The following is a 15619-nucleotide window of genomic DNA, read 5'->3' as shown; positions in this document are numbered from 1 at the left end:
CAGATTGAGGTGTTGGAGAGGTTGAATTTCAAAGTGTGATTTACATCTGTTTCCAACTTTAACAGTGCCTTCTTCAGATTCCTAGTCTCCGACCTGGTGATAGACTCATACAGTTCATACTACAATAGTAACTACAGCTTTTTTTTCTGAATGCATAACGTTTTTATGGATGAAACGAGACAAAATCAATTGGTTATCTTAATAACATGTGGTGTTAACTGGCTTGTGATAAAAGACCCATTGGTGCCGGAGGATAGTTACAAGAAATGGTCAGCATTTGGAACTCTTCATGAAACAAATATACAAAAAATACAAAAAATCTCAAATTATTAAAGTGAATATCACTGTGTAATATTTATTCAACTTGTAATTTATGTACTCTTTTAACCTTTGTCTTTTTTGTTATGACAAAGCATTTATTTAAATAAAGTTATGTATTCATTTAAAGATTTGGTAGTGATGTGTTTTTGTGATGTGCAGTGTGGCCTCAAGACCTCAAAACCTACCTCTAAAAATGGTTTATCTCAAAACTAATTTCAGGCTATTCCAAGGCACTAACATATAGTCATATACCAAAGATACAGTACAGCCATACAAGAGGGATATATAGGGGGTATACTGTATGTGGGTTAGAGGAGGTTTGAAAAACCTGACCACAACAACTTAAGTTCTCAGAGTAATCCTAGCTATTCAAATGAGCCCATGTAAATAGTTAACTCCTTGTGCCGACACGCCCCCAGATTAAGCCGGCTAGAACCAATGAAAATACTTCCTTGTTGTTACCAGGAGCAGTGTGTATGGGGCCTAACGGTGTGGTGATCAGATATGACATGATGAGGACATACTGTATTTACAGACACTGGCCATGATATCAGCTGCATGATTGTGGTCTTGCTTTTGGATACTGGACTGATCGTACTTGCCCTGGTCATGGAAATGACTCAAAGCACAATACCCCACCCCATAACATACATATACTCAGTGTTGATGAATGTAATCTATATTTAAAGGGGCAATCCACAGTTGAAACAATAAGAATAAGTTATCCCCACCACTGTCTCGATAAAAAGCTGAGGGATGGGGGTGGAGAAATGTAACCACTCTCAAAATCATAGACAGAGCTATGGATGCAAGGACTGACCATCCATGATATCAAAATTATAGTTTTAACCATTACATTTACATTTACGTCATTTAGCAGACGCTCTTATCCAGAGCGACTTACAAATTGGTGCATTCACCTTTTTGGGGGGGTGGGGTGGGGTAAGGGGGGGGTTAGAAGGATTACTTTATCCTATCCCAGGTGTTCCTTAAAGAGGTGGGGTTTCAAATGTCTCCGGAAGGTGGTGAGTGACTCCGCTGTCCTGGCGTCGTGAGGGAGCTTGTTCCACCATTGGGGTGCCAGAGCAGCGAACAGTTTTGACTGGGCTGAGCGGGAACTGTGCTTCAGCAGAGGTAGGGGAGCCAGCAGGCCAGAGGTGGATGAACGCAATGCCCTCGTTTGGGTGTAGGGACTGATCAGAGCCTGAAGGTACGGAGGTGCCGTTCCCCTCACAGCTCCGTAGGCAAGCACCATGGTCTTGTAGCAGATGCGAGCTTCAACTGGAAGCCAGTGTAGTGTGCGGAGGAGCGGGGTGACGTGAGAGAACTTGGGAAGGTTGAACACCAGACGGGCTGCGGCATTCTGGATGAGTTGTAGGGGTTTAATGGCACAGGCAGGGAGCCCAGTCAACAGCGAGTTGCAGTAATCCAGATGGGAGATGACAAGTGCCTGGATTAGGACCTGTGCCGCTTCCTGTGTAAGGCAGGGTCGTACTCTCCGAATGTTGTAGAGCATGACCCTACGGGATCGGGTCACCGCCTTGATGTTAGCGGAGAACGACAGGGTGTTGTCCAGGGTCACGGCAAGGCTCTTCGCACTCTGGGAGGAGGACACAACGGAGTTGTCAACCGTGATGGTGAGATCATGGAACGGGCAGTCCTTCCCTGGGAGGAAGAGCAGCTCCGTCTTGCCAAGGTTCAGCTTGAGGTGGTGATCCGTCATCCATACTGATATGTCTGCCAGACATGCAGAGATGCGATTCGCCACCTGGTTATCAGAAGGGGGAAAGGAGAAGATTAGTTGTGTGTCGTCTGCGTAGCAATGATAGGAGAGGCCATGTGAGGATATGACAGAGCCAAGTGACTTGGTGTATAGCGAGAATAGGAGAGGGCCTAGAACTGAGCCCTGGGGGACACCAGTGGTGAGAGCACGTGGTGCAGAGACAGCTTCTCGCCACGCCACTTGGTAGGAGCGACCGGTCAGGTAGGAAGCAATCCAAGAGTGAGCCGCGCCGGAGATGCCCTGCTCGGAGAGGGTGGAGAGGAGGATCTGATGGTTCACAGTATCAAAGGCAGCAGACAGGTCTAGAAGGACAAGAGCAGAGGAGAGAGAGTTAGCTTTAGCAGTGCGGAGAGCCTCCGTGACACAGAGAAGAGCAGTCTCAGTTGAATGACCAGTCTTGAAACCTGACTGGTTTGGATCAAGAAGGTCATTCTGAGAGAGATAGCAGGAGAGTTGGCTAAAGACGGCACGCTCAATAGTTTTGGAGAGAAAAGAAAGAAGGGATACTGGTCTGTAGTTGTTGACATCAGAGGGATCGAGTGTTGGTTTTTTGAGAAGGGGTGCAACTCTCGCTCTCTTGAAGACGGAAGGGACATAGCCAGCGGTCAAGGATGAGTTGATCAGCGAGGTGAGGTAAGGGAGAAGGTCACCGGAGATGGTCTGGAGAAGAGAGGAGGGGATAGGGTCAAGCGGGCAGGTTGTTGGGCTGCCGGCCATCACAAGTCGCAAGATTTTATCTGGAGAGAGAGGGGAGAAAGAAGTCAAAGCATAGGGTAGGGCAGTGTGAGCAGGACCAGCAGTGTCATTTGACTTAACAAACGAGGATCGGATGTCGTCAACCTTCTTTTCAAAATGGTTGACGAAGTCATCCACAGAGAGGGAAGGGGGGGGGATTCAGCAGGGAGGAGAAGGTGGCAAAGAGCTTCCTAGGGTTAGAGGCAGATGCTTGGATGTTTTGAGATGCTAACCATGTTTTGAGGCTTTACAGTGTATGTTTACATTTACGTTGTTTACAAACATTGGAATAAAACAAGCTTATATTTGGGGTTCTGAAGGGGTATGACAGTTGAACTCTGCTTATATTCTTCAAGAATCAATGGTTATACAGTATATCATTAATTTAAGTCCAACAATGGATGTAGCAACTGCAGATTGCTGCTTTAAGGCCTAGAAATATTACAAAGGGTTTGTAAAGACTACATTACTGGTTACCCATAATATAAACGGTACAAATTAGTACTGGCTGGCTGAATAAATCCATACAGTCGATGCAAATTTAATCAGATGCCATAAACTTAACTGTATACAATGTAAAGATTTGGGATCCGATTCCGACCCCAGGTAAGCGCGTGTAAATGGAACGGAATTCCCTTTTGATGCACTTTTCTCTCTGTGTATTCTGACATTTTATTTAAATTAAGCATGAGAATAGCATGTTATTCACTTGCTATTCTTTCGAGGTGGAGATCGAACTTGCGCCATATTCTGACCTTGATTTAATTCCTGAATAATTCCACCAATTTTACTCGCGAGGAAACCTTTGAATAAGGTCTTGAGCAGGGTTTCCCAAACTCGGTCTGATTCAGCTGATTCAAATCATCAAAGCTTGATGATGAGTTGGTTATTTGAATCAGCTGTGTAGTGCCATGGCAAAAACCAAAACCGAGTTTGGGAAACTCTGGTCTAGCGAACCTACTGGTTCCAAGTGGAAAAAGCATTTGCTTATTTACATTTTTTTAGAAATAACACCATCATTTAAATTGTAGAGCCTTTTAGGGAAAGGGGATATCTAGTCAGTTGCACAACTGAAATGTGTGTTCTGCATTTAACCAAAGCCATCTGAATCAGAGAGGTGCAGGGGCTGCCTTAATTTGTGCCTGTAAAGCAGTTGTTGTGGGGTTAATTGCCTTGCTCAAGAACAGAACAGCAGATTTTCCCACCTTGCCAGCTCAGGGATTCGAACCAGGAACTTTTCAGTTACTGGCCCAATGCTCTTAATCACTAAGGTACCTGCCACCCTTTTAACTTGCAGGGGCACTCTTGAATGTCTTGATTATAAGATACCCCGACTTTCTCTGTTTTCAATTTTTATGTTAAATATTAGCCACTATGAGTATCAACCATCAGTAGCCCTAATAACCACACATATTCAACTGCCAATTTACTGTTAGTTCCCTTCAGTTGGTATAGCCTACATTATCATTCCGTTTCATTACATTGCTTAGTTTACCTTGTTTCCTCTGTAAATGCTGTCACGGCTGTGTGGTTGTTGCTGAGGATCATTCGTTTTTAAATTTTTAAAAATGAATACTTTATTTTCCATTTACAAAGAACAATAATAATAATAATTTTAATATGCCATTTAGCAGACGCTTTTATCCAAAGCGACTTACAGTCATGCGTGCATACATTTTTGTGTATGGGTGGTCCCGGGGATCGAACCCACTACCTTGGCGTTACAAGCGCCGTGCTCTACCAGCTGAGCTACAGAGGACCACCAACAACATAGTGACAACAAACATCCAAACATGACAATAAACAATAGATGGGGGGAGGTCGAGGGTAGGTAGCCTGGATCCTACAAGGAAACACAGGGGGGAGGGCAGTGCAATGATGTGTTGCGTGGTTCTAGGTTGGATATTGTCCACCCTACCTCCTAGCAAGCACACTACAGGACAAAGTGGGATACATACATTCAAAATTCCAGACAACATGTCAACTACCTTAGATCAAAATCTTTTGACGGCTAGACATTTCCAGAACAGACGCATTAGTGTACCAACATCACCACAGCCACGCCAAGACAAATCTGAAAGGCTTTGATCCATTTTTTTCAACCTGTGAGGTATAATATAAGCCCTGATAAATGTTATGCCTTACACAGTTGGACATTGCTGTTGTGTTTTTCCATACTGCATCCCACTATACTGCAGTGAGACATACACCCAAGTTCATGTTCCCAACATAACTGAGAAGGGATGTTGCTGTTTGGGGAGGAGAGGCCAACCAGTTTGTATAAGGCAGAAACCGTTCCTTTTCCATTAGCAGCACCCCTCCGTTTGTTGTCCATCACACTTTTAGATTCCACATCAATACCATTTGAGGAAATACTTTTGATTATTGATGAGGATCATTAGTAACAGTTGATAATATAAACAAATAACATGTAGGCTAAATAAATCATCATGGAGCAGAGTGCAAACCAAGCTGCAACAGTTTGAACCGGACGTATGGCGCATTAATTGGCTGTGTCATCAAACAGTTCCATTGTTAGTGCAAGCAATAGACGAGGGTATAGCCTACAGTCGTGGTCAAAAGTTTTGAGAATGACACAAGTATTGGTCTTCACAAAGTTCGCTGCTTCAGTGTTATGAGATATTTTTGTCAGATGTTACTATGGTATACTGAAGTATAATTACAAGCATTCCATAAGTGTCAAAGGCTTTTATTGAGAATGACATTAAGTTTATGCAAAGAGTCAATATTTGCAGTGTTGACCCTTCTTTTTCAAGACCTCTGCAATCCGCCCTGGCATGCTGTCAATTAACTTCTGGGCCACATCCTGACTGATGGCAGCCCATTCTTGCATAATCAATGCTTGGAGTTTGTCAGAATTTATGGGTTTTTGTTTGTCCACCCGCCTCTTGAGGATCGACCACAAGTTCTCAATGGGATTAAGGACTGGGGAGTTTCCTGGCCATGGACCCAGATGTTTTGTTCCCCAAGCCACTTAGTTATCACTTTTGCCTTATGGCAAGATGCTCCATCATGCTGGAAAAGGCATTGGTCATCACCAAACTGTTCTTGGATGGTTGGGAGAAGTTGCTCTAGGTGGATGTGTTGGTACCATTCTTTATTCATGGCTGTGTTCTTAGGCAAAATTGTGAGTGAGCCCACTCCCTTGGCTGAGAAGCAACCCCACACATGAATGGTCTCAGGATGCTTTACTGTTGGCATGACACAGGACTGATGGTAGCGCTCATCTTCTCCGGACAAGGTGTTTTCCGGATGCCCCAAACAATCGGAAAGGGGATTCATCAGAGAAAATGACTTTACCCCAGTCCTCAGCAGTTCAATCCCTGTACCTTTTGCAGAATATCAGTCTGTCCCTGATGTTTTTCCTGGAGAGAAGTGGCTTCCTCGCTGCCCTTCTTGACACCAGGCCATCCTCCAAATGTCTTCGCCTCACTGTGTGTGCAGATACACTCACACCTGCCTGCTGCCATTCCTGACCAAGCTCTACACTGGTGGTGCCCCGATCCCACAGCTGAATCAACTTTAGGAGACGGTCCTGGCGCTTGCTGGACTTTCTTGGGAGCCCTGACGCTTTCTTCACAACATTTGAACCTCTCTCCTTGAAGTTCTTGATGATCCCAAAAATTGTTGATTTAGGTGCAATCTTACTAGCAGCAATATCCTTGCCTGTGAAGCCCTTTTTGTGCAAAGCATTGATGACGGCACGTGTTTCCTTGCAGGTAACCATGGTTAACAGAGGAAGAACAATGATTTCAAGCACCACCCTCCTTTTAAAGCTTCCAGTCTGTTATTTTATCTCAATCAGCATGACAGAGTCATCTCCAGCCTCGTCCTCGTCAACACTCTCACCTGTGTTAACGAGAGAATCACTGACATGATGGCAGCTGATCCTTTTGTGGCAGGGCTGAAATGCAGTGGAAATGTTTTTTGGGGATTAAGTTCATTTTCATGGCAAAGATGGACTTTGCAATTAACTGCAATTCATCTGATCACTCTTCATGACATTCTGGAGTATATGCAAATTGACATCATCAAAACTAAGGCAGCAGACTTTGTGAAAATTAATATTTGTGTCATTCTCAAAACTTTTGACACTATTCTTCCTATTATAATTCTATGTACACATATTTTCCAACATTACCATATGTTGAAGAATGTGGCATTTTTCTGAAAGAATCAAACCACCATTTCCTTTCTTTCATGGTTAAAGGCTCTCCAAACCCGTTTTTTATGATTCATAACTACTTCCCTAAACTAAATAATCTATAAGATCAGAGTATTTTTAAATTTACCCATTGGTGCTGAAATGGAGATGAATATGCATATATTTAGATGGCTTTTTTTCATTGATCCATAATATTCTGAACTCATTCTCTCAATATATTCTAGTCTGTTGACAAAATTAGAACTAAAAGGTACACCTTATTTAAAGGGATGGTTTAACCCAATGAGTCCCACTGTGACGCTGGACTCATCTAACCCCTTTTAAACATTGTGTGTTTGAACTACATACTACTGGGTTGTACCATTGATTAATGGGGGTTGAGCTAGAGCGGTGTTTGTGAGACAAAGACGGATCCCGAGGAGGCCCGAGGCAGGGTCTTTTATACAGTGAGGGAAAAAAAGTATTTGATCCCTTGCTGATTTTGAACGTTTGCCCACTGACAAAGAAATTATCAGTCTATAATTTTAATGGTAGGTTTATTTGAACAGTGAGAGACAGAATAACAATAAAACAATCCAGAAAAACGCATATCAAAAATGTTATAAATTGATTTGCATTTTAATGAGGGAAATAAGTATTTGACCCCCTCTCAATCAGAAAGATTTCTGGCTCCCAGGTGTCTTTTATACAGGTAACGAGCTGAGATTAGGAGCACACTCTTAAAGGGAGTGCTCCTAATCTCAGTTTGTTACCTGTATAAAAGACACCTGTCCACAGAAGCAATCAATCATTCAGATTCCAAACTCTCCACCATGGCCAAGACCAAAGAGCTCTCCAAGTATGTCAGGGACCAGATTGAATACATACACAAGGCTGGAATGGGCTACAACACCATCGCCAAGCAGCTTGGTGAGAAGGTGACAACAGTTGGTGTGATTATTCGCAAATGGAAGAAACACAAAAGAACTGTCAATCTCCCTCGGCCTGGGGCTCCATGCAAGATCTCACCTCGTGGAGTTGCAATGATCATGAGAACGGTGAGGAATCAGCCCGGAACTACACGGGAGGATCTTGTCAATGATCTCAAGGCAGCTGGGACCATAGTCACCAAGAAAACAATTGGTAACACACTACGCCGTGAAGGACTGAAATCCTGCAGCGCCCGCAAGGTCCCCCTGCTCAAGAAAGCACATATACAGGCCCGTCTGAAGTTTGCCAATGAACATCTGAATGATTCTGAGGAGAACTGGGTGAAAGTGTTGTGGTCAGATGAGACCAAAATCGAGCTCTTTGGCATCAACTCAACTCGCCATGTTTGGAGGAGGAGGAATGCTGCCTATGACCCCAAGAACACCATCCCCACCGTCAAACATGGAGGTGGAAACATTGTGCTTTGGGGGTGTTTTTCTGCTAAGGGGACAGGACAACTTCACCGCATTAAAGGGACGATGGACGGGGCCATGTACCATCAAATCTTGGGTGAGAACCTCCTTCCCTCAGCCAGGGCATAGAAAATGGGTCGTGGATGGGTATTCCAGCATGACAATGACCCAAAACACACAACAAAGGAGTGGCTCAAGAAGAAGCACATTAAGGTCCTGGAGTGCCCTAGCCAGTCTCCAGACCTTAATCCCATAGAAAATCTGTGGAGGGAGCTGAAGGTTCGAGTTGCCAAACGTCAGGCTCGAAACCTTAATGACTTGGAGAAGATCTGCAAAGAGGAGTGGGACAAAATCCCTCCTGAGATGTGTGCAAACCTGGTGGCCAACTACAAGAAACGTCTGACCTCTGTGATTGCCAACAAGGGTTTTGCCACCAAGTACTGTCATGTTTTGCAGAGGGGTCAAATACTTATTTCCCTCATTAAAATGCAAATCAATTTATAACATTTTTGACATGCGTTTTTCTGGATTCTTTTGTTGTTATTCTGTCTCTCACTGTTCAAATAAACCTATCATTCAAATTATAGACTGATCATGTCTTTTTCAGTGGGCAAACGTACAAAATCAGCAGGGGATCAAATACCTTTTTTCCCTCACTGTACAAAATGTCTGTAGAGTCCGAATGGTTTTAGCTACAAACTATTAAAAGCTATCTATGAAAAGCTGAGACTCTATGATGCTCACAAGCTACAAGAGTCATTAGAAGATCATAGGAAATCCCAGGACATAGTGTCTATAATACTGTAATAAGCTGACATAGTTGCTGTCACAAATTCCAAACTCCACACAATTGTCACTAACTAGTTGGATATTCATTTCCCATTGAGAAAACAATTTAGGTACTTACAGCATTCATATAAATTCATTTTTATCAAGTCTTTACTTTGGCAGACTTTATTTTCTTTAATTCACATTTGTCAATAAAACTCATTAATATAACTGTTTATGTCAAATTGTTTTGTGTTCTACTTGTAGCCCTGAATGTCCTGAAAATAAAATGTTAAAACACTTCAGTGTGAGGCTAAATATAAGGGCTGGACATACAGATAAATGAAAGACATGCAGTGCATTCGGAAAGTATTCAGACGACTTCCTGTTTTCCACATTTTGTTACGTTATAACCTTATTCTAAAATTGATTCAATTATATTTTTTCCTCAAGTCAAGGGGTCTGAATACTTTCCAAATGCACTGTTTAAATGAAAATCCAATTTTTGCTGGAATCTCTGGACTGATAGGGTTAAGATACATCTACTGAAACCCTATTCTATGAAAATTCCATGAGAAAATATGTTAGCCAGCAAGTGGAAGGGTTTTCAGCGGTTGAATGAAATGTATTCACAGTGCGCAAGGTAGCAACACCTGCAGAGCTGAATAAGGTAAGTCTGAATACCAAATACTGAGAAGTGCGTAGGAAAGGCTTGTGTAAGAAAAGGCATAAATTCCTGAATCTGAATCGGTCCCTTGAATTATACCAGTAGTAAAAGAAAGGTGGATTATTTAGGATGACAGCATTTTGTCTTAAAAAAAATAATTGGGTGGACCAATATGATCAGCGTGTTAATAATAAAGCTTACATACTAAGATAGAGACGTGAAGATGAGGGCCCACAGGATGGGAATAGTATACAGGATATTACTTTATTAAAGGCCTGCCCGGGGGGCGAGTCACCTGGTTTTCAACACAAGTCAAAGAGATGACCCAGGAACTAGGAAGTCATTTAACAAGGGGTTTGAACTAACTTCAAGGGGGGAGAACTCTGGCGGGACTAACTTAGCTGTTCAAATGGGGAAAGGGTAGCCTAAGGAGACCCATCATGTTATGGAAAATTAACTTTTATCTGACTCGCAGACACACACACACACACACACACACGAATGAACAAACACTGAAACGTAAGCCCACACACATTAGCGCACACACAGACACACATGCCTAATCATTTACATTTCAGTCATTTAGCAGATGCTCTTATTCAGAATGACTTACAGTAAATGCACACATCTGAAGTTAGCTAGGTGAGACATCACAGTCATAAACCAGGTTTCCATCCAACCTTTCTATGCAAAAAAAGTAAATGTAATTAAATTCCTGATGAAACAGAACATTTGTCGGTAAGCTTTCCAAATGTCGACAAAACAAAATACGCTAGACAAGGTGGGATTCTTTTGGGTCCAGGACCGACTTTTAGCCATAGCCTCCACAGAGATTGAGGGGATGTTTGAGTGGCAGAGCTTGTTAAGGGTTAAACAGTATTGAGGTTGTCCTTAGCAATTTACAGTCAATGCATTCAACCAAGGTTGATTAAAAAAACATATCACAACTAGAGCAAGTAAAAGGATTCTGTAACCGTTACTGAAAATGTTGTTGTAGTTAAGCATGGTAGAGCATGGCGCTTGTAACGCCAGGGTAGTGGGTTCGATCCCCGGGACCACCCATACGTAAAATTTATGCACACATGACTGTAATTCGCTTTGGATAAAAGCGTCTGCTAAATGGCATATTATATTATATTATTATATTAAGGATGCATTGGTTTTCAAAATAATTGTAATTACAACAATATATTTTATGATATATCTCCGACTAGCTCTACAATATTCACGGTAACTTGATGCCAGAGCAATGAAACCCAGTACAATAAAGTAAAAGGGACTATTAAACTGTAAGAATAATTACTTCACTGTAATTACAAGAGTTTAGCGCAAGCAGAAATATTGTTCTTTATTGTTGAAATGTATTGAAAATAAAATCAGTAATTGCTCATATTGAATATTTAATTATATATTACAACATATCAACTGCTATTTGGTGTTTCATATCACTTGCACTTCAGGCTTCAACAAAGGCTTCTAAACTGACAGTGACTACATGGCAAAACAGATCAAAAGGCCATGTCTAGCTACTCAACCATTAAAAAGTTGAAACTCAATGCCACTTTGATCTGTTCCCTATATAAACTTTGTTGTTATGAAACCACTGCCACATATCACTTAAATTGGTACAGCACTCTCACTAACGGGTGCAACAAATAGAGCATCGTACAAGACATGTTTCTAAATATGTTCATGAATGAGAAATAACAATACCATGCACCCACTAGTGTTCAAAAGGTTGTTGGCACTCCAAAAATGCGGTATGGTACTGTATTCTGCATTACAGTAAATCACTAGCAGCAATTGGCCAGTAAGAGTTTCAGGACAAAGTTTGTAGAATTCCTAAAATACTGCATTCTCTCTCACTGGTGCAACAAATATAGCCTTTTACAAGGAATGACTTAAAATATGTTAATGAGCCAGAGACTCTTTCCCCGCCCACAACTTTTTCCCACAATGCACTATAGTTAATACTGTAAAAAAAAAAAAAAACATTTACGGTATTTTACTGTGCATTCTACAGTGTTTTACTGTTGAAATTACAGAAAGATCTTAGTTTGCTGTAAAACAAATGTACGGTATTTTATTGTGCATTCTACGGTAATCTACTGCATTCCGTTTATTCAGTATCATACTGTTGATTAATATAGTAAGTTACTGATAAAATAAAAACAGCTAACAGTGTATGTAAGAAATGACCGTTCTGCCCATGCCAAGTCAAAGTTTGCCAAGGCAAAAGTTATTGAACTGTGTTATAAATCGTTGCTCTCTGTCTCTCTCTCTATCTCTCACACACACACACACACACACACACACACACACACACACACACACACACACGAGCATTTTTGGCGTCAATAACAGGAAAAAGGAGGGTACTATCAGCTCATCTATCACATACCTTCCTCTGAAGGTAGTCTGGCTTGTTTCGGTTTTGGGGGAGAAGGGGAGGGTGTAGGGGGAATTGTTTGCCCACGGCTTCCAGGAAGCGACATGACGAGACAGGGATGTTGGGGTATGGAAGTCCTTCCCTGGGGACGCTAGGACTTCACCAACTCCAGATGTGTGTGATTGACTCAGGAACTTGCTTCCCCTGTATTGTCGGATCAAGGCGTCAGTAATATAAGAGGGAAGCCGGGTAGACTCTGTGGAGAAGGAACATGTGTAGGGAATTTGATTTGTGAGGTAGTGAACATGACAATTACTATTGCCTTCAAAGAAACTGACAAGTGCACTTAGGGCTTCAAAGCATTCATGCCTCTTTTATTACAGTATTAGGCCAACAATTATGGATGGCTACATATAATCGCAACATGGGCCTCGCTACACCAAACCTGTCCCAGAACCAGGTGATTCATGCCAAGTATTTGAGGTTTCAGAGGTTTATCGGCCCACAAAGTCGCACAGGAAGTTTTGTGAAACGTATATGCTGTGGGTCTGCTAAAATGTGCTTAGCAATGCTGAATAACGTTCTACTAACTGATGGAATGATTAAACAGATTTAATCTCGATTCCTCAATACTACCCAATCCGAAACCAGCCTCCAACTGCGGAGAGCAACCCAAATGCAGGACATAGTGATATGCATAGATAAGAGAGTCAAAAACGTAATTAATAACAGCAACACAAATGAAACACAGACCTTGGAGGTAATATCCCTTTAATCGCCCACATATTTTACTACAAGAACTTCAAATACCAAATTACTGCTTGTGTTCTCCTACATTTACTACTCTCTCCATCTCCCAAAGGGTAAGAGGGGTTCTTCTCCATTTGGAATAAAGATGAAAGGAGATTTGAGGAATGCACAGCATGGGAGTAAATTGCATGAATTAAAGGAGAAGTTAGCTTTTTTACAACCAAATCTCTATTGTTGAGGTAAATTACATGTTATAGAAGGGTCATTTTTTTGCGATTTCACTTGTTTTTGAGAAACTTACCACAAACAGCGATTAACTTCCTTATCCTCGTTGTGCAGTACGTGGGCTCCGAAAAACATTAACAAATGCTCCAAAAACACCCAAATACATCCTTTTAGAAACGGAAAAGCTCTCAGTATAGTGATGCAGGTCTTTGTGTGACTCAAGACAGTTTCCCTATCAAGCTGTTCTATTCGATGTGTAGCCTGCTGCTAGAATGGACGGAGAGGTATCGCTCCAGTCGCAACAAAATGGAATACAACGTTGCAGATAAAGTTTGGAATGACACAATTTCATGTGTACAACATCTAAAGACCTGCATCACCATACTGAGAGTTTTTCCGTTTCTAAAAGGACTTTTTTGGGCTTTTTTGGAGCCTATGTTCAGGTTTTATTCGGAGCCCCCGTACTGTACAATGAGGATAAGGAAATTAATTGTTGGTTGGGGTAATTTTCTCAAACACAAGTGAAATCGCAAAAAAGTGCCTGTACCCTTCTATAACATGCCATTTACATAAAAATTAGAGATTTAGTTGTAAAAAAGCAAAACACTCCTTTAAAGCGCTGTATCCCCCAATGCTGGTCCATTAGGACTAACGTCTGTGAATCCCAGAACATCTGATCAAATCTCGTCCTAGAGTAAAACAGTCAGAGTCGGGTTAATGTTTGGTTGTGAGATGTTATAGTGAAAATGTTAACAAAACTTCATTTTAACACATTCAGTGAAGCACGATGTTCCACATCTTTCAATATTCCACATCAACAGTTTATGACAAACCAAATACTGTACATATACTGAACAAAAATATAAACGCAACATGTAAAGTGTTAGTCCCATGTTTCATGAGCTGAAATTAAAGATCCCAGACATTTTCCATAAGCACAAAAAGCTTATTTCTCTAAAATATGGTGCATACATTTGCTTACATCCCTGTTAGTGAGCAATTCTCCTTTGCCAAGATAATCCATCCACCTGACAGGTGTGGCATATCAAGAAGCTGATTAAACAGCAAGATCACTACACAGGTGCACCTTGTGCTGGGGACAATAAAAGGCCACTCTTAAATGTTCAGTTTTGTCACACAACACAATGCCAAAGATGTCTCAAGTTTTAAGGGAGTATGGAATTGGCATGCTGACTGCAGGAATTTCCACCAGAGCTGTTGCCAGAGACCTGAATGTTAATTTGTCTACCATAAGTCTCCTCCAACATCGCTTTAGAGAATTTGTCAGTGCGTCCAACCGGCCTCACAACCACAGACCACATGTAACCACGCCAGCCCAGGACCTCCACATCCGGCTTCTTCACCTGCGGGATTGTCTGAGAACAGCCACCTGGACAGCTGATGAAACTGAGGAGTAGTTCTGTCTGTAATAAAGCCCTTTTGTGGGGAAAAACTAATTCTGATTGGCTGGGTCTGGCTTCCCAGTGGGTGTGCCTGGCTCCCAAGTCGGGAGCCCACCCATGGCTGCGCCCCATCCCAGTCATGTGAAATCCATAGATTAGGGCCTAATGAATGTATTTCAATTGACTGATTTCCTTATATGAACTCTAACTCAGTAAAATCGTTGAAATTGTTGCATGTTGCGTTTATATTTTTGTTCAGTATAGCTTACACAAATCAGAAAGAATGCTAGAAGGTGCTACCTTAAAATTAAACATGAAGTAAAATCAAGAGGAAGGAGAACACCCTGTGAATGTTCTTGGCAGAGCACATGGTGCTTTGCTTTGCTTCAGAGAATTCCCTCTGTCACCCTGAGTGAGCTTCTCCAAACACAAGGTCCTGCTCTGATAGTTTTACTCTGCAGCATATGGTAAACACTCACTCCACTCTGTGCCAAACCCCTCCCCCCCGGGCACACATACATATGCACACTCATAGCCAAACCTACCCCTTCTTCACACACCGGCACACACACTCCATCAACACACACACCACCCACTTTAGCCCACTTTGACAAATCAATATACCCAAAAACCACAGGGATTGGTTTCTCTTTGTTTTCAAAGTAGGCCAGCCTCAAACTACCGTTAAATTTAGTGCACTACCAGAGGGCACAGAGGGATCTATACAGGAAACGAATCGAAACTGCCAACATCCTCAAAGTACTGAAATCACACTAAACACAACTAATTTACTCTACAAAAACAGTAACAAAAAGGAAATGTGAAAATACTAGCTCCAGTTCCACATTGAAAGTGGCATGGTTGGTGATGCATTGTGACTGGATTAGCACCTTGCTGGCAGACTGGCAACACAGAAGGTCATAAGGTCAAAGCCAATCACACCCTTACAGAAAAGACACATGATTTCACATGTGAAATCATGTGAAAACGTGTTTTTGGAACACTTCACA

General features: G+C 41.9%; 1 protein-coding gene across 1 annotated transcript in view; it reads right to left on the bottom strand.

The window, feature by feature from the left end:
• Positions 1–10966: 10966 nt before the first annotated feature.
• LOC121553289 (insulin-like growth factor-binding protein 2-B) overlaps positions 10967–15619 on the bottom strand; it is an 84655-nt gene continuing 80002 nt past the window's right edge. The window contains exon 4 of the mRNA XM_041866322.2: positions 10967–12487. Coding sequence (XP_041722256.1) covers positions 12449–12487 — 39 coding nt within the window. The 3' untranslated portion in view covers positions 10967–12448. The remainder of the gene's footprint in view (positions 12488–15619) is intronic.

This window comes from Coregonus clupeaformis, chromosome 4 (assembly GCF_020615455.1).
Source record: "Coregonus clupeaformis isolate EN_2021a chromosome 4, ASM2061545v1, whole genome shotgun sequence".
NCBI classification, from domain to species: Eukaryota; Metazoa; Chordata; class Actinopteri; order Salmoniformes; family Salmonidae; genus Coregonus; species Coregonus clupeaformis.
Note: the sequence above shows the minus strand (reverse complement) of the source record. Positions and strands in the feature narration are given on the sequence as shown.